The sequence below is a fragment of the Chinchilla lanigera genome, unplaced genomic scaffold (assembly GCF_000276665.1).
Source record: "Chinchilla lanigera isolate Chin_1 unplaced genomic scaffold, ChiLan1.0 scaffold00048, whole genome shotgun sequence".
Classification (NCBI taxonomy): domain Eukaryota; kingdom Metazoa; phylum Chordata; class Mammalia; order Rodentia; family Chinchillidae; genus Chinchilla; species Chinchilla lanigera.
The window spans coordinates 11914514-11934511 of record NW_004955449.1 but is presented as its reverse complement, the minus strand read 5'-3'; the positions used below and the strand labels follow the sequence as shown (position 1 = coordinate 11934511).

General features: G+C 34.0%; 1 protein-coding gene across 3 annotated transcripts in view; it reads left to right on the top strand.

Annotated features, from left to right (window-relative positions):
* The window catches only part of Slc4a10 (solute carrier family 4, sodium bicarbonate transporter, member 10), a 280912-nt gene that overhangs the window by 225470 nt on the left and 35444 nt on the right, over positions 1–19998 (top strand). For all 3 annotated transcript variants that reach the window (XM_005393324.2, XM_005393329.2, XM_005393323.2), the window contains 5 exons: positions 498–598; positions 3585–3759; positions 4318–4451; positions 6112–6357; positions 15407–15512. In XM_005393324.2, the coding sequence (XP_005393381.1) occupies positions 498–598; positions 3585–3759; positions 4318–4451; positions 6112–6357; positions 15407–15512 (762 nt within the window). The remainder of the gene's footprint in view (positions 1–497; positions 599–3584; positions 3760–4317; positions 4452–6111; positions 6358–15406; positions 15513–19998) is intronic.

The following is a 19998-nucleotide window of genomic DNA, read 5'->3' as shown; positions in this document are numbered from 1 at the left end:
CTGAAGTATCAAAATACTTGCATTAACAAACATAAAATATTTCCTATATTGTTATTTTATTTTATTTCCTCCACTCTTCTTCCTTCAGTCCCTTTCTTCATTGCCTGCTACCAGACTCAGGGCCTCGAGCATACTGGCGAGCACTCTATTACTAAGGTACCCACTGGCCCTCTTTCCTGGTCATCTTTGCAACTCTAACATATCTAACTCTGAAGGTCAAATAGACAGTAAATGTTAATTGAAAGAATGCACAAATGCACATCACCTCATTTAATTCTCTCACTCACATTATAAGATAGTTACTGTTGTTATCCTCAATAAATGGAAGAGGATCCTAAAGCTTTAGGAGGTTAGATAATTTCCCAGACACCAAGCAGCCAAAGAGTCATATGACTTGGGTTGTTAGTCACTCTGAACATTGTGGAAAGGAAAAAAAAATTGTTATTTAAAATTAACACATAGAATTAAAACAAAAACAACAACAAAATTTCCTGCAGGAGAAGAGGAAGATTCCTGCTGTCCCAAATGGAACAGCAGCTCATGGGGAAGCTGAGCCCCACGGAGGACACAGTGGACCTGAACTCCAGCGAACTGGAAGGTTAGTGGAAATCACTTCCATCAGATTTCAAGGACCAAACAACGTGTCATTCTTGTCTGTCATGAATTGCTATATTGAGATATAATTCATTTTATACTAATGTCTATTCTTTGGGGGTGAATATGCCAATTAATTTGATCTCTCTGAAGTTACTAATGATTGTCATTACTGTTAAACCAGAACAATGGGTACACCATTCTATTTTTTTACCTAGTTTTTCATTTTGCTGAGCATAAAATGCGTTCACAGATTTTTAGAACAAATAAGAAAACTGTCAATTGACTCTTCCAAAAGAGCTCCTTGAAAGCTTCAAGTTCAAGATGGAAATAAAAGTAAATACCAACAACTCAGTATTGTAGGCCTTCTCTCATTAAATGCAAGTAGGATGTATATAACGCTATTTTTTATTTTTACTACTTGATTTGAAAGAGCTATATGATTTATTTTTCTAATCACACATCTTTGAAGAGATGAAAGCTTCAATTTATTTCATAAAATGACTATAGTTTTTTTTTTTTGACAGCTTGTCTCTCTTGAAACAATGTGTGAGCAGAAAATTAGAAACTCTTGGGTGGGTCTCTCTTCAGGGAATTTGTGTGTATAGTTCCTTTATAATTAAAGGCATTTGTAAAGACTTTACAGGATTGGTGCCCCTTCCCTTCAAGGCCATTTTATGTACTGCTTCCTGTGTATCCTCTAAGGTGACTTTCTAGTTCCTGACAATTCTGTGCATTTTAATTTGCCTGCGTTCTTTCCCTTTATGTTTTGTCTCCGAGGAAATGTTCTGTAACACTTATTCAGGACTGATACCTAATTTGAGATGGCTTGAGTTTTTTCTTTTTCCTTCACCTGAAGCTTTGTTACTCATTCTGTTTGCTTTTATATTTTCAAATGCAGTGTTTTAAAAACAATTTTTGATTTTTTTTTCTTTCACTCTCAAGTGTAACATGCCACGTAGCTTAGATTTTTTTCAAGTTCACTTTTCCTTACTGCTTCCTAAATCCTCCCAGGTCACCAATATCCGGTATCTTCGCTTCTCCAGAGTTCTTCCACAGATTCTGTTGCTGACATGACTTGAAGTATCCATTACTCACCTGCTGTCCTGGAGTTGCTGGTGTACATCTGGGCTGCTCTTGCACTGTTCTCTGTAACGAACTCCCACCTCCGGATTTAGATTTTTACTGCTCAAGGCACAATTAGTGTCCAGTTATACAACAACCATGCAGACTAAGTTATGCTCTAATAAGTAGCTAAGTAGAAAGTAGTGGTCTAATAGAAACTGTTATCAATATAGATGTTAATTACTAATTAATAGTTCATAACACCTAAAATTCTTTTGAGGATTATGGGATATATGAATTATAAGAGAATGCATATCCTGGTAAAGTGAATCTGTTTTGAATTGTGACTTTGACAAGGTTACAAATTATTCTATAGATTTTTTCTTTTGGTACCAAGAATCAAACCCACAACCTCACACTTGTGAGGCAGATGTTGTGCCACTGAGCTATATACGTGGACCAACAAGGTTACAAATTATTCTACAACTAAAAAAATTTATTCAAAATTCAAAATATGCATATATTTTGTCAAACACTGGTAGAGGATTCTAAGGTTCTCTGCAAGCTTCTGTGAGTGTCAGATGCCCTTTTCTTCAATTAAAGTTTAAGTGTTCTGATCCCTCTTCTAATCGAAGCGGTCCCTAGGAAGACAGTGATCCTGTACTCATATAATCATAAGACACCAACATGTCATTATTATATTTACATCAGATAAAGGTTTTCAGCTATTTTGGATGTATGAATCTTTCAAGGTGAATAATAACTTACTTCTTAGGAGAACAATCATTTTTGAGATGATTTGTAGTATGTCAAATGAATACTTCTATTTATAAAATAAATAACAGAAATTTAACATTTTTGTATGGACCCAGTGTCTTCAGCATTCTGGCAGAACTTTGGAACATAAGGCTTTTTATTATTCACCTTCATGTAGAAACTCAAATACACTCTTAATTCACTTGTATATCACACCTGTATTCCATGGAGTACAAACTTCATTTGTTAAGTTTGAATATTATTATTAAATGCTCAAAGAATAAAATTACCTGCTTATTAATGTTGTTTCTAACAGATTAAAAACAGTCCCCAGTCCATCATTTCACAGTTTAAAAACTACTCCCATCCTCCTTTAAGTGCTTTAGTGTAGTTTTGGTTACTAGTAGTGTATTGGTAATTTTGGTAATACTAGTAGTATAGTGGTAGTGTTATAAATTAATTATTCCAAGTAAGGCAATTATTTTCTTGTGAATGGTGACTATTAGAATATGCTTAGGCTGCAGTGGATCAAAATTACATTGATTGCCCTTCTAGTTTACTAAAAATAAAAGCAACTCTGGGAGCTATCTGTCTTCTAAGTACTGCTGTTATCCATTTAGAAATCTGCTTGGAGCAAAATGTTGTGTTTCCCCCACCCCCTTTTGGCAGAGATAATAGATAACTGGAACCACGGTTAAACCTTACTTTTTTCTCTCTAGGATGACCTTCACTATTGGCATGCACTAAAGCCAGTTAACACTCCCTCCCTCACTTTGTACTCTGCTAAATGGAATGTTCATAATTAGGAAATATGCCAATGTTTGAGGGTAAGCCTGAGTTTAGATGGAGTAGGTTGATGCAGAAGTGGCACAGAGAAGACAGCAAGCTTTGAATCTAATTATTTAAATTTTGATTGATGAACTGTTCTGAATCTTATTGAAGAGAACCTAGGATTTTTAACTGTTGACACATATTTGATTAGAAATTGAAGTAACATACTGATGCAAAGCCATCCCTGTAGATCACAATAATGCAATGTAGCAGGTTCAAATGGTCTTTCCTCTGCTGAAGGAAAATGTGTACTGTGATCTGAAAACAAAGCAAATAAGCATTTTGATTTATGTGTTTTTATATTTGGATTTCACTATTGTGTTTCCCCCATGTCCTAGGATTTTTGGGGGACTTATTTTAGATATCAAAAGAAAAGCTCCATTCTTCTGGAGTGACTTCAGAGATGCTTTCAGCCTGCAGTGCTTAGCATCTTTTCTATTTCTCTACTGCGCGTGTATGTCTCCTGTCATCACATTTGGAGGACTGCTGGGGGAAGCAACTGAAGGTCGCATAGTATGTATTATACCTTTCTCTGAACCTTGAAACTTAGTCTGTTTTTAAGACATAGTTACATAAATGAGCATTTAATGTTGGATCCTTTATGAGGAGAAATTTGACATATGGTCTGGCAGATATACCTCAAATGAATTTCTTGAATGACTTAGCAGAACTGGTGATCTGGAAATGGAATATCCCAGAACAACTAACTTTGTGTCTTACAGAGAATGTTCTAATTCGATCCTTTGAACTTTGTCCTCCTCCCCTGATCCTAGACTAGTTTAAGTCTTTGAGCCTTACCTTATAAGAAGTCTACTTCCCAGACACTAATCCTGAGCATAAACTTTTTGTAAGCCACAGAAAAGTGATACAGGGAGGTGGAAAAGACACCTCCCATTGCTACCGTTCCTTCCCTGCCCACTGGAAGCCCTTTTCTCCTCTATGTCTTGCCCAGGACTGCTTGGCATTTCATAGTGAAGAAAGCATATCCCTGTATATTTTAAATGTTTTCTTCTCAGCTACAATGGTTACTTGAACAACTGAGGTAACAGAATCATTTGTATCTCTACCCAGAGTGCAATTGAATCTCTCTTTGGAGCATCCATGACTGGGATAGCCTATTCTCTCTTCGGTGGACAGCCTCTTACCATATTAGGCAGTACAGGACCTGTTTTGGTGTTTGAAAAGATACTGTTTAAATTTTGCAAGTAAGTGTTAATAAATTTTTGGTCCATATCCCCTTTCTTTTTCTTTATTTTTATTTTAAAGGAAAAAGAACAAAAAGAAAACAATGAAGAAACTATAAATACGATACAAAATTTCAAAATAAGATGACAGGAAATCAACAATGGTTGTTATATTATTTATTGTTATCTTCAAAGTAGTTGCTCAGATTACCAGATAGAGGAATGCAAGATTTATCAAACAATTAAACATTAACTGTTCCTTTTAATAAACCAATAGAAATTAGTAGTACAATTGTTTTAGCTATCACGTGTGTGTATATGTATATTCTTTCTTTCTTTCTTTTCTTCTTTCCCTTCTTTCCCTCATATCAGTTGTTCTTTCCTATTGAGCAGTTTCTTTCCCTTTCACAGTATCTATTGTACCTTTCAGTTTTATTTACTCTTTTAGGTTCTTACAATAAAGGGACAATCTGATGTTTACACATGTGAGCCTGATTTATGTCATTTATGAGTATAGTCTCTAGTTGCAAGCACTTACCTATAAAAGCCTTGAATTTATCTTTCTTTATAGCTGAGTAATATTCTATTATGTAAAAATACCACATTTTCTTATCCACTCCTCAGTGGTGAGCATTTGGGTTGTTTCAAAAGTTTTGCTATGACAAGTGGTGCTGCTCTAAACATGGGTGAACATGTATCACTGTGGTATGATGTTTTTAATTCTTCTGGGAAAAATCTTGAAGACATAGGGGTAGGCACAGTCTTCATGAACAAAACTCAAATTGCATGGGAAACACTTCAAAGAATCAACAACTGTGATCACATCCTATTAAAAAGCTTTTGTACTTCCAAAGAAGTCCCCAGTAGAGTGAAAGGACAACTCATAGAGTGAGAAAACATTTTAGCTGACTGTCCCTCAGACAAAGGACTTATATCTAGAACATACAAAGAATGAAAAGACCTCGGACCTCCCAAATTCAAACACCCAATCCAAAAATGGGCATCTGAGATGAATACATACCTCTCAGATGAAGAAATACAAATGACAAATAAATATATGAAAAAACGTTCAGCTTCATTAGTCATTCAAGAAATGCAAATTGAAACAGCACTGAGATTCCATCTCACCCCAGTAAGAATGGCTACCATCAAGAAATCAATGAACAACAAATGCTGGAGGGGCTGTGGGGAAAGAACTCTTCTCCACTGTTGGTGGGACTGTAGACTGGTGCAACCACTTGGGAAATCAGTCTGGAGATTCCAAAAATTAAGGATTAGAGGTCCCATTTAGAGGTCCCATTAGAGGTCCCACGCTTTCATTTTCTTTATTCTAATCCCAGCATCACTTTGGGATGCCTATTGGGAGAGGTGGAAGTGGCTGATTTGATTCAATTTGTTGTTGTTTGTTTCTTCATGGGAATGGAGGAAAAGTCAAAGATTTGTGGATATTATCATGTAATATTTATTTAAAAATGAGATTCAGCTCCATGGACTGAGAAACTTCTTGTAGTTTTGTCCCCTTAAATGTTGCATTGAGACAAAGTCTTGAGTTTAGATTCTCATGGAATGTGAGGTTTGTTGACTTTTATACTCTGAATCATGCTCATTTCCACTTATTTAAATTGGATGAAAGCTATTAAATGACTTTCTTCTCATTGTTCTTTCCTCTTCCTCCTCCTAGAGAATATGGGCTGTCATACCTATCTTTAAGAGCTAGTATTGGACTTTGGACAGCAACCCTCTGTATCATTCTTGTGGCTACTGATGCAAGTTCCCTTGTCTGCTATATCACCCGTTTTACTGAAGAAGCTTTTGCTTCCCTTATTTGCATCATCTTCATTTATGAGGCCTTGGAGAAGCTGTTTGAACTCAGTGAATCATATCCAGTCAACATGCATAATGATTTGGAGCTGCTGACACAATACTCGTAAGTACCATTTCCCTGTTGGCTGTGGGGCTTTGCTTTCCACAAACACCTTATTGCTGTAAGAAATACTTAGAACTTACTCAGCAGAGAATGTGTCTCACCTTGCTTCATGACCTACACCCTGGACTTTCAGAGTTGTATAAAATTTTAGGGCATCTAATCAATCACTCATCTGATTCTTGAGTTCTCATTATACCATCCCTGCCAAGAATATCTTTTTAAAGTTCCACTCCCTAAAATTAGTATTACGAGCAAAGCCAATTGTTTTTGCAATATGTATTATTTTGGTTTCCTTTTAGCATCTTCTCAATCTGTTATAAACCAAATAAACTTAGTAATGTAGTAATGAAAACATAAGATTTCAGATTTATAAGATTGAGACTAAATTGTATTTCTTTGTATTTAAAAGTATGAGAAGAGCATAAATAAAAATCACTGAAGTTTAACTTTGCTTTCAGAACTTATATTTAAGATTAGAGGTAAGATTGGGCCTACTTTTACTTCCAGGCTGGATATACCAGCAGTTTGGAATTTCTCTAAGGCTGTTTCTTTTGTTTAAGACTTGTTGGAGGCCGTGTCTAAGTAGTTTATACGGAAAGCCTTGTTATAATAGTTATAATTGCATCAACCACAAGGCTTTCCGTATAAACTACTTAGACATGGCCTCAAACACTTTGACTATTATTAGAAACCGATTGAAATGATACCAAAGTAGTTCAAACTATGATTTTGTTAAGAATGATGTAAAGATACAATTTTGAAACTAATGTGGTTCTTATTACTTTAACTTATTATTGATCTTTAGCAATAGCTTTAAACAGTGCACACTTATTTCTGGATAAGAATAATCTAAGTAGAAATATAAAATAAATTTCCAATAAAAATACTTATAGTATTGTGAATTGAGAGGGAGAAGACGGGAATAAATGTAGAAGTCAGGATACTTAGAAAGGGGCAGATGAGACAGCAATTTGATCAGAATCACAGGCAACATAGATGGCTTTTACTTGAAAAGAAAGTGATATAACTGAATTTGGATATCTTTGTAAGGAAACCCAGTTTTCTCTAGTTTTATTTTCAGATCTACTTCATGGCATGGACAATGCTAGGGAAGTGATGGTGTATAGCATTCTGTCATCAGTGAGCTTTTGGTTTAGAGAGGAATGTAGATAAACAACATGAGATGGGTACTGCATTAAAATGTTGGTACAGAATGTAGTGGTACCATATCAGAAGAGTATCTTAACCAGATTCGGGGTTTGGAGAAGGCCTTCCGGAGTTAATGACATGGGATAAAAATCCATAAGAGTTAGGAAAGTGCCAAGGAATATGGCAGGAGCTAGGTTGATAGAGGAAAAATACAGACTTGAATGTAAGACAAGCATTACAGTTTCAAAATATTTGTTTGAAGTCAGATGGATACTCATAAAACAAGAAATGTAATTCAGGTTTCATTACTTTGATATAATGTCTAGTATATCAATGAATACAAATAAGGTCTACAAAAGAAACAGCAATGTAGGATATATAAAACAGGTAAAAGCAGAACAATTGTGTTGGAAGTAGTGGGAAGACACCAGTTGCCCACCCTTCCAACAGCTCTCTTAAGTGGCAGATCCTTTAGGCTGAGGAATCAGTTTAAAATTTTCTGCTTTAGAAAGGAAAAAGATCAGAGAAGCAAACATTGAGTTCTAAATAATGTGCCCAGCTTAAGGGTAGAATAATGAAAACAAAAACAGGCCTATAGATTTAAAAAATAAGAGAAAGGTATCAGATAAGGAAAAAAACATGGATAATGTAAAGATGTGAAAAGCAAGGAATAAGAATATATGATGGAATCTTTACAGAGGTAAAACAGGAGATCAAGCAGAATAGGGAAAAGGGTTTGAAAAGAGATCACTGTCAATTTTAAGAAAGTGTATGCATTAATTCCTTGGTATTTAAGTTTTTTGAGGCTACAATGAATGGGATTGTTTTACTGATCTCTTTCTCAGTAGGTTCATTAATGGTGAACAAGCATGTTATTGATTTTGTGGCCTGCCTATTTGCTGAATTTATTTATTAGTTCTAAGAGCCTTTTGGTGAAGTTTTTTGGGGTTATTTTATGTAAACGACCATCTGAAAGTAAAAATTGTTTGATTTACTTCTTTCCTAGCCATATCTCTTTTATTTCTTCTCTTGCTTCATTGCTCTGGCTATAGTTTCAAGAGCTGTGTTGAACAGGAGGGGCAAGGGTGGATTCTTTGAGTTATTCCTGATTTTCAAGGGAAGCTCTCAGTTTCTGCCCATTGATATGAGTCTTTTCTTTCTTTTTTTTTTTTTTCAGTTAAATTTGGTTAAGGACTTATCAATCTCAGTTATTCTTTCAAAGAACCAATTCTTTGATTCATTCATCCTAGGCCCAAAATATAAATAAAAAAAGAGCAAAAATAAACAGGATAGGGTAGGAAACAGGGAGATAGACTTTTTGGAGATGGGGAAGGGGATCTGTGAAGAGGTAAGAAGGGAGGGGAGAGAAGGAGGATTAAAATGATCAAAATTCACTGTGCACTAATTTTCCAAAACTAATGCAGTTATTATGCATTGCAAACATATACTAATAAAACAAAAGAATCAGCATTGGTTTGGGAGAAGGGGCAGGATAAAACGCTCATTTAGAAAACAATCAAGGAGGGAGTAGGTGGTAAAAAGAATGGGGAAAATATGCACAGGCAATTTTGGTGTTAGAGTGAAAAATATGCCTGCTGGAAAAGTCAGTTTTCCAGTCACTGAGAAAGGCAGTTTGTGGTAGCAGACTTAGGAAACCTTCTGTATTTCAGTTTTTAAAGTCACATTATTTTCTACATAAGAAATGATTAAATTTATCCACAATTTCTTGTGACACAATTGTAATTATATTTTTCTTGTATTTATTTGGGTGATGTATGTGTACCTCTACTTCTCTATAAAACCAGTACTAGGACTATTAGGCACAACCTTGTATCTATTGTGCCTGCAAAGTGCTTGGCATATATCACAACATGGAAATGTTTGTTCGTGTTTATACATTTCTGAAATTGCTTCTTCTAATTGATACGTATATATGACATAAAGCTTTCCCCTCTAAAAAATCTGATTTTAAGAAAGTGCATTCCCAAAATGTTAGAATCAAACAAGTACAAGTGTAGGCACTCAAGACATGGTTATTCAATAAGTGAAGTAGCCACCTGCCTCATTCTTGATTCTTAATCCAAACACTTGCTGTTCTTGTTTTTCATTCCTGATTTTTAACTAAATTCTTTTTTAACTGACACATAAAATTGCACTTACTTATGGGATACTATGTGATATTTTAATACATGTTTACATAGTATAATGTTCAATCATGGTAAAAAATAGCCATTTCCTCATCATTTTTTTATGGAGAAAACATTCAAAATCTTTTTTCTAGCTTTTTAAAAAAGTATCGTACCTTATCATTATCTATAGTCATCCTATGGTGATAGAACATCAGAACTTCTTGCTCCTATCTAATGGAGCTTTAGTACGTGTCTGTTGACCAGCCCTTCCCGTCCTTGCCGCTCCTTTATTCTCTCCCCCCTCTGGTACCCACCATTCCACTTTCCACTATGCAGTCAGCTGCGCTGGATTCCACATATAAGTGCGATCACGTGGTACTTGTCTTTCTGTGCCTGGCTTGTTTCACTTGACATAATGACCTGTAGCTCCATCCACATTGTCGCAAATGACAGTATTAAATTTTAAATAGACAAGAAATGGTTGATGAGAGTGGAGCCTCAGATCATTTGGTTTTAAATCTCAAGAACTTTCTTCCATGGCCTCTTAAAATTAAAAAAGAAGTAAAATATTACAATGACTGTAACTTTTTTGAAGGTAGGGATTATCATATATTTCTATGTATCTCCACTAGAATTTGTCAGTGTTTTATAGAGAATAGCTTAAAAGTGTTAAAGCATTCAATGAATAAGCAAGGCTATCTGTGATGTGCCGGCTAGGTGGGTATAAAAGTGATGGGAAACCTGCTCTTGTGGAGCTTATCATCTCTTGAAAGAGCTAGAAATTAAATACTACACAAGTGAGTGTGTAACAATAGTTAACACAGTGAGAAATATTTTCAAAGTTATATAGATGCCAAAGAGACGATGTGCCTATCTGAATGTAAATGAAATTTGAATGAGGAAAAGTTTAATAATGTAATGGTAATAAATTCTAATTTATTTTAGATATTTAATATCAATTTTTTAGTATTAATTAGTGATAGTGGTGATTTACAAAGTATGGTGTATATTTTCGAAAAGCTACATTTCTCATGATATTATATAACTGTATAGTCCAATGGCATCCTAAGCAGAGAAGTGTAAGTTCTTAAATCTAAGAGCAGGATTCTAAATATACAAATAGATGTATTTAAAAAGACCTTTTTCTTTTTTATTTAAGTAGTGATCTTAAATGGAGCAAACTAAATGTTTAATAATAGAAAAATGAATGAGTAAACTGTTGTGGTCCTTAAAAATGTTGATCATGAAAGGTAATACAATGACATAAAATGGATTGCATTATAGTGCTATATAAAAAGATTAAAATATGTTGAAAATATATGTAAGAACTACTGAAAGATATTAAGCAAAAAATTCTAGTCACTGTGATGAAAGACTAGGAGAGATTGTTTTCTTTTTATTTGATAAATACTCTGTAGTATGATTTTATTATTTTTTGCAATTCAAAATACTTTTTGAAATAAAAAGGAATAATCTTGAAAACAATTCTGAATTTTATAGATAGATGATTCTTTGATTGTATGCATTATATTAATACCTAATTTGCTCCACAGCACTCTGGAGGCTAATTTAGTCAATAAAGAGGCTTGAAAAAAATGAATCATGAACGGTTACTGTTCAGTGCACACAGGAAGGTGCTATTAATAACTACAAAGGCAAAAGGAAAGCATCTGCAACCCAGGGACTAAAATTAGTAGTAATGTTGAAGGGAGTTCTACCAAATTATGTTTTCCAGAAGACAATCACAGGCTCTACTTGTGTGAGGAAGACTGATCACCTCCATTATCCTTGAACAAAAGCAAAGATTTCTGGATGAGTGCATTTAATTATAATGTTTATCTAATCACTCTGTAGCCATTTATATAAATAAGATAGTTTAGAGCACTTGCTTGCAGTAAAGGGTGGTAAAGGTTATGTTTTGTAAAAATTGTACGTATTTTAAGCTATGTGACCCATCACCACAAGTCAAACTCACTGGCATTTTATACTGATGTTTCTTTAAAATATGGAGGAGAAAAAGGTAAAAAAGTGTACATACTATCCAAATGTTTTCCCTCATGATCCTTGGATTTTCCAGTCCAGGAGCTTGTGAAATTAACAACAGTAATGATAACAATAACTATAATAGTAATACCTAACTCCTTATGAGTATTTACTTACCTCGAGTGCTGCTCCAGTTACTTTTATCTATATTAACTTATTTACTCTCATAATAATCCTGGAAAACTGATTTTCTCCATTTTACAAATAAAGAAACTGAAACTTAATATATTAATATACCTTGTTCATGATCACTCAGCTAAGTGCTTGGATTAGAGCGAATGTAAAGAATTTGGCTAGACGATCTAGTGTGTTAAGCGATACTATGCATTTAAAGAATTTTTTGTGTTAATATTTCCATTTTATTGCCAGAGTTACTAGAAATTATTTTGGGTGAGATTAACAGAAGACCTTGCCCAAATTCATACTCCATCTCCACATATTTCCATTTTTTTCCTTGTCTTTACTTTTTATAGTTTGGGTTGGAATATTTGGGCTAAATTCATCAGCATAAAGGCAGGAGCTTATATTTTCCTCATTGTACACTTATTTATTTCAGAATATCTGCTTTTCATTTTTAAAACACTAAACACCCAGAAGCCCTCTTCCAGCCACCAAGGACTGATACAGTGTTCAAACTTCCCATCTGAACATTAGCTTCTGAGAACAGCCTGCTGAGATTTCAGTATTAGATATGCAGACTCAGGAAGGAATGATGATTTTCTTTCCTATAGATAATGTCTAAAGCAAAAACTTTAGGTTAAAATGTATTTTCCCAGTTTGATGAGGCTGTAAGAAATAACACACTGGGAAGGAGTTGTTGTCAAGATACAAGGGTAGGGCTGCAGAGTGTTTGGGGAGAATATCTTAAAGGAGTCCTGCTAAAGGAGGTTGGGAGGGACACATAGTGAAATATCGATTATCTCATTTGTTCTGGAGTATTCTCACTTTCCTAGCTATCCTTAGAGATATGGTACCAGTTACATGTAGAAGCAGTAGAGTGTAGCTAAAAGGGTAGGATGTACAGAGTCTAACAGACTTAGATTCAAATCTAATTCTCTTAGTGTGTCATTGATAAGTATTAAAATGGCTTCTCCCATCTATAAAATGTAGAAATTAAATTATTAAGGTAGAAAATATACCGTGCTCCCTCCAATGCATATAGTAGCTTAATGCATATCATAGCTATATGTATAGCTATCCATACATATTCCATAGGGAACATATAAATATGCATATATATACATACACATTTATACATGAATGTAATGATATTTCTACTACAGAGATATTTTTATCCCTTGTTATGTTACTTTTCCAAGGAACCTGCCATATTTTCTGTTTTTTGCATTTTAGTTATTGGTATCTTTGTGTGATTGGTTCTGGGACCTCATATAGAACCAAAATCTGCAGATGCTGAAGACCCTTATAAAATGGCATAAAACCTATGAACATCCTCTCATAGCCTTTAAATCATTTCTACATCACTTGTACATGATAAACTATACATGTTATAGAAATAGTTTTTATATTCTTAAGGGAATAATGACAAGGAATATTTTCAATCTCTAGTAGATTGAATCTGCAAATACAGAAGCTGCTGCTATGGAGTGCCAGTTGTAACAATGGTGGTGAACCTACGGCATTCATGCTGTTTGTATCACTGAAAACTCTAAAAGATTTGCCATCACTGATATATATATATATATATATATCTGAAGCAAAATGAAAAAAAGTATTAGCATATTAGAGAAAGCCCTAGCATTCCTGTTGTACTATGTCAAGGTGAAAGTTGACAGATTTATTATATTTTGTGAAAAACTAAAAAATAAACCAGAAAATGGTTGTGATGATGATCATGATGATAGCAGCCACAATTCCAAAGGTGCCTAAATGTACACTAGGTACTTAATATATATATCATGTTACTTACTCTTCACAATAGCTTCACTACATAATCATTCTCATTAAATTAAATAAATTAAATTATTAAGGTAGATATAAGGAACTAAGATTTAGAACAGCTAAGCAATTTATTCATGGCTGTATAGCCAGTAAATGTAGAGCTGTCTGACACAAAAGTCTGTATTCTATGTGTGCAATCAATATGGGTTGCACTAAGCCTACACTAAGCAGCCTGCACTGCATCTCTGCCATCTTCATTGTCCTTTAATTGGGGTTTCTCCCTCTGCTTACTGTGTAGGTCAAAGTAGCTTCCTCTAATAGTTACATATTTCATGCCTTTAAAATCCTTATCACTGATTTTCTCACTAGAACCCTCTATCCTCATATAGGCCCAGGTCCAAGTAAGGCCAGCTGGGGAATCCTCTATGTGGAAGATTAGCCCAAACCCCAATCACCATGTACAAATTGTTTCTATAAGAAAATGCTTTCTGAAGGGCAACAGAGCAGGTTTATGAATGAATTTTTGGAAAACAGACTAAATTGAGAATAATGTCTAACACCATTATTTGGTTGATTATATTTGCTTATATCCCTTTCTCAATGACTTCTAATGTTATAAATAACACTTGACCTGAAATTGTGTTTCTATTACATAAAAATACCACTGTTCCCAAATTTTTCTTCTTCTAGCTGCTTCCATCCCAAGCCAGCATTTATTGTGGCAATTATATATAATAGGTATTCAAAACAATTGTATATTGAATGTTTGATTTTAGATAGAATTATTACTCATCACAAAGAAGAGTATATCGTGTGATATCTAAGATTCTCACTTCAATTATCTCTAATTTTGAATTATATAACAAAGTTATAAATGATCTTTAAAGCATTAATTAAACATCTGCAATTTTAATTGATATGGTTGTATAATAGTAATTAAAGCAGGTAAACATTATAACAATAGATTTCGGTGCTATATTGGTCAGCTTTCCTACCACTGGGACAAAATACCTGATGCACTCCACTTAAAAGGGAAGAGGTTTATTTGCCTCATAGTTTCAATGGTTGACTGGCTCGAAAGCAGGAGTAACATGACAGCAGGGCATGGCCAAGGAAAGCATCTCATCCTTATAGCAGCTAGGAAGGAAAGAGAGAGAGGGGAAGCTGGAAACAAGTATACACCCTTCCAGGTCATGTGGCTCTCTGCCTCCAATCAGACCCTACTAGCACAGCTAGAAAATCGTCAGTGGATTAACCCATGATGAGTGTAGAGCTTTCATGATTCAATCACCTTTGAAAAGCCCCCTCTGATTACTTGAAATGTAGAGGACATTGTAGATCTCAACCATAGCAGGACTTTATCATTTTTCCACTTGGCTCATAATTTACAGGCAAGTGGCTATTATAAGAACCTCTTGTTCAGATCACCAGACGTAGGCATGCAAGCTAGATAAAACAGTTAAGCATTAACTTTTCCTGTCAACAAACCAATAGAAATCTGCTTTGAGGATAACAATATGTAATATGATAACTATTGTTAATTTCCTATCAATTCTGTATCATTTTTATTGGTTTTTGTTGTTTTTTTTTTGCTTATTTGTTTCAGACTTTTTCTCTTTAAAATAAAAATTTTTAAAAAGAACCTCTTGTTCCAGGAAACACTGTAGAGTGGTCCAGTTTCCAGCAATATGTCTACCCTAATTTGGAATAATCTGTATTAGGTGGCTTAACTACATTTCTGTCACATGGAGGAATGCTTTATTGTGTTTTGGGTACAGTGACCACAAGTTATTTATTTCATAAAAGACTTTATTTTGCTTCTTCAGATGTAACTGTGTGGAGCCACATAATCCCAGCAATGATACGCTGAAGGAATGGAGGGAGTCCAATATTTCCGCCTCGGACATAATTTGGGAAAACCTAACTGTGTCGGTAAGATGTTGAAAAATAAGTCATGGGGCTGGGAATTTAGCTCAGTGGCACAGATCCTGCCTGGCAAGCGGAAGGTTGTGAGTTCAATTACTGGTACCTGAAAAAAACCAACAACAACAACAACAAAAAAAAAAAAAGTAAAAGAAGTCATATATTGATTCATTTACTATAGGAAGTTTGGCTGACATTTTTAGTTATTGCCATGAAGATAAATTTTCTGAATGTGTGATATTATGAAAGATAGCTTAATTTTAATTTCAAGTTTCTTTTCAGGTATCTACATTAGTTAGGTGGGACTTCCATTCATTATCAAATGAAAAAAATTTCTAGTTTACATACCCAAATTTTTCTGAAAACACATACACAGAATGATATGGCTGAGAGGAACTGAAGGTATATTAAATCTGAGTGTGTTGACCTACGTGAAACACTATGGCAGGATTGTCCGCCCTACTTGACACTGGTATCTGCTCCAGCCATTTACAATACGCTGAGGGTAAGGGGTTGTTCTTAGTATTTTATTGTGTACACTAAATATTTTGAACTAAATATTTTGAACAAATAAAAGTCATCTTCATTTAAAAACACTTTATTTAAAACTCTGGCACTTCTTAGCAGAGCTCTCCTGATTCCATTCTGTTTTTATCTTTCATTCAAGAGAAGGGATAATAACATATTTTTTCCCTATAGCTATTAAATTCTGTACCTTTGTTTTATTTTCTGAGGATTTTCTTTTCTATGCAATTTCTTTTTTCTCATGGCTGCATTTCTCCATTCTTTTTTACCTATTATAAAATTTGTGCATTTCTTTTCACATGTTTTATGCATATATGCATCCTTCTGTTCAATGAAATCTTGTACTTTGAAAAACTGAGAGGACTGCTTTTAATAAATATTAAAATATCTGAGTAGCCGTTTTTTATTTTCTACTGTATCCAGTTGCAAATATTACGATTGAAAACTTCTGCTACTTTCTCTACCTGTACAAGCTCACAGTGCTTTATAGGCATGAGCACAAAGCCATAAGAATTCTAATTACTTTGATCAAACACATACTATTTTAGTAAGTGGGCCAGTTAGTGGACCATAGAAATATTTTTGTTATTGTTGCACAGATGTTATAAAACTCTAAGCATGATTCATATAAAAGCATGTGACCTTTTGTCTGTTATCTCAATTTTCTGTTAAATGTGTTCTTTCAAATTCCATTAACTTACTTATCTGTTGTTCAAAACTCTATCTTGTTACACATATTGGTCCTTATTTACACTTTCAGTCAATGGGAAGAAATTGTTCAGTGAGAAGGGAATGAGGGAGAGGTGATGGAGAAAGGGAGGAAGGGAAAAGAAAAAAATGAGAAAGAAGGGTAAAATGGAAACAAAGCTTTTGTAAATAAGGAGAAGAATAGGGGTCAAAGGGAGGAGAAGGGAATGGGAAGAAAAGAGGAACAGAGTTACATCGTGTACCGGTACAAATACCGGTACAAATTCCCTGTGATGCATGTGATCATTATGTATATGTAAATTGTACCAATAAATCTAAAGTTTAAAAATTCTATCTTGACCTATTTTTCTAACCTTCTTCTAACCAGTCATTTTCTCTACAATAAAAAGACTTCGCTTACTCTTGTTTTCTTGTTATTGTTAACATTCATTTCTTCCCTTTTTTTTTCCCTAGAAAAATCACATTACTCAGAGAGCCCTTTAAATTGACCAGTGAAGGAACTGATGAACTAAATGAGAAAGAATGATACAATTGCTCAGAAATTAGACATGAGATTCAGTCCTGGGTCTTTTATCTCTGTTCCCCATTTGTAAATTGCTATGTTTGAAGGGACCCTTGCTTATGTCCCTTATCTTGATGTCCTGTTCACTGGGAAAATCTAAATAATCCTTTCTCTGAGCTAACATGATGATTTACTCTATGTGTTTTATATTCTCTGAAAAATTCAATGCTCAATAATAAAATTCAACCTATATGTTAATAAATCCTGAGTAATAACCTTATAAAAGACACACATACAGCACAATTGATCTGCCTAACCATGAATTAATTTTTGATAACAGAAGTTTTGAGATCAAGCGGAGCATGGTGAAAAACATTTTATAATAAAAGCAAATGTAACACTTGGTGTTTTGGTTTCTTTTATATTTAAGTTCTCTACTAGGTGTTAACATTCTGGCAGAAATTTTCATATTATTTTTCATTACTTAAAAACAGTTTTTGCAATGGATAATTGCTAATCTTGACTAAAAATAGCCTTTATCCCCAAAGGGAATGCTATGTAATAAAAAATTCTTATAATTTTTAAGTCAAGATAGGTTATTAAGGTTTGTCTTATGCCAGTTTTTCCCTACTATCACTATCATAAAAAGTATTTTATTAATAAAGTGCTGTGTTATAATAACCAGTTTTGCAAAAATAATGATATAACATTTAATTTACATATTATTCACTTGCCAGGTTCTGTATTATTTTAGAGTTGTTATGTATCTCATGACCCATAAATTATACCTTGCTAGTTTGGTGAGGGCAAAGAATCAAAAATTTTTCTCTGATTTTTTTTCAAACTGTCATGTACATTAACTAGTAATTGGGTAAGAACTATTTCAGGTCCTGAATTATATGTTTTAGCTTATACATATATAAGGGGCAGGACACTCATGCCAACTTTAATTTCTTACTTCATTGAACTCATTTTTTGCCAACTTATAGAATTGTTGAAACTTAGAATATGTTTAAAGAGTAATTAGTAGAAATCAGTTTGTCAACAAGCATTTTCTGAGTACCCATTGTAAATGAAACCATATGTCTGATTCAGAAGAAGAGAACACGGCTTTGGATTTGGTTTTCACTTCTAAATTTTAGGACTTGTTCTCTGTAAGTGTGTTTTGGAAGTACAATTAATATAAAAAGAAAATAAATGTTGAATTTAGTAGATCATAATATTCTTTTCAAAATTACTATTTCTGTCCCTGAATGCAAGAGCACAATAATACTTCCAGATTAGCTATGAAACAAAATGACTCGGCAAGCCATTGGTATCTATGTTTTTAAAAATTGAGATTAGACACTGCAAAGCCTAAGGAATATTCAGAAGACTTTTAAATCTACAGAAAAGACTACAGATGCTCACAGATCAGTAGATAATGTGTTTATAATGGAACCTTCAGCCCCTCTTTGTACTTTGCCACTGTGCTTACCCACTACTTTGCTTACATTGCTTGGTAAGTGCTCTTTGTCATTTCTGCACGGACACAGAGAAGAGAATGAAAAATACAAAGATTTGTTTTTGCTTCTTTATCTATTTTACAGAATTTTGAGAGAAAGAAAATTGCAGCTATAATTAAAGCTCAGGGCACTTTTCTGTGGTGTTTCAATTAGCCAAGTTATTGTGCTTTGTACTAGCTTAACATGGATAGCTGAAATTTAGGTCGCAAGAGAAGTGTTTGCAGTTAGATCAGAATAGCAGGAAGATTCTTTTGGACAATGTTAAGGTGTCTTAACAATATTTCTTGAGAATCTTAAGCTTAGGGTAGCTGCTCCTGAATATTTTACTATTGTTTGCTAGTTTTCAGATGACAGTATAACTGCTTATGATTTGTTGTAGAATCTATAGAAGGTATTTTTCTGCTGTGCAAAGATCCAAGGCTTGGGGTTTGATTCACAGGATAAACTGTGTTAGTGATCAATCCATGTTTTTCAGTCCATGTTCTTCTATAGGTTTTTTTTCTACCATCACATTCAGGTTCTGTTTCAGGGCCCAAATACCACAAGATCTGATAAGGTCACTGGGACATTTCTGTTTTCCCTATATTTTTTAAATAGAAAAAATTTAGTAATCTAATTTTTAAAATAAAATAAGACATTTCAAAGTGACTTGAAAGGAATTTTTTCCTTTCAAAAATTTAATGTTTAAAAATGAGATTGTTCCTGAAGAAAATTTTTTTGACTTTGCTGCCACCTCATGGCTAAGGCAGTAATTAGAAATGATACTTTAGAGGTTTACAGAAATGCAGTGCCAGGAAAAGATCATGGAGAAGTCATAGTAAACATGAACTTTGTCTTGCTCATATAGTGATTTTTTCTTCCTTTATTATTTAATTTAAGCTCAGGAGACCCATTTCTGACTTATGATTTACTATCGGTAATTATATGCATCATAATTTTCTTGTTGCCCTTCTTATCTTTCTTGGTAGTTTTGGACTAGGTAATTCTTCAAAATAATTTTTTCTTATTAATATGCCATAATTCTCACCATGGAAATTGTGTCCATATCACAGTTCTGTTGCTGTCCAACAACGATGAGGCCCCAAACAAATTGCTTGACCTCTCATATCTGTTTACTCAGATATGAAATATCAACAATAACATCTATCTATTTTATAGGGTTGCCATAAAGGTTAATTAAACAAGGCATGTGTCTGAGGTTAGTAACCATTCACTCTCAAATATATTTTAAATAAATTTGGTATTAGGAGTTCAG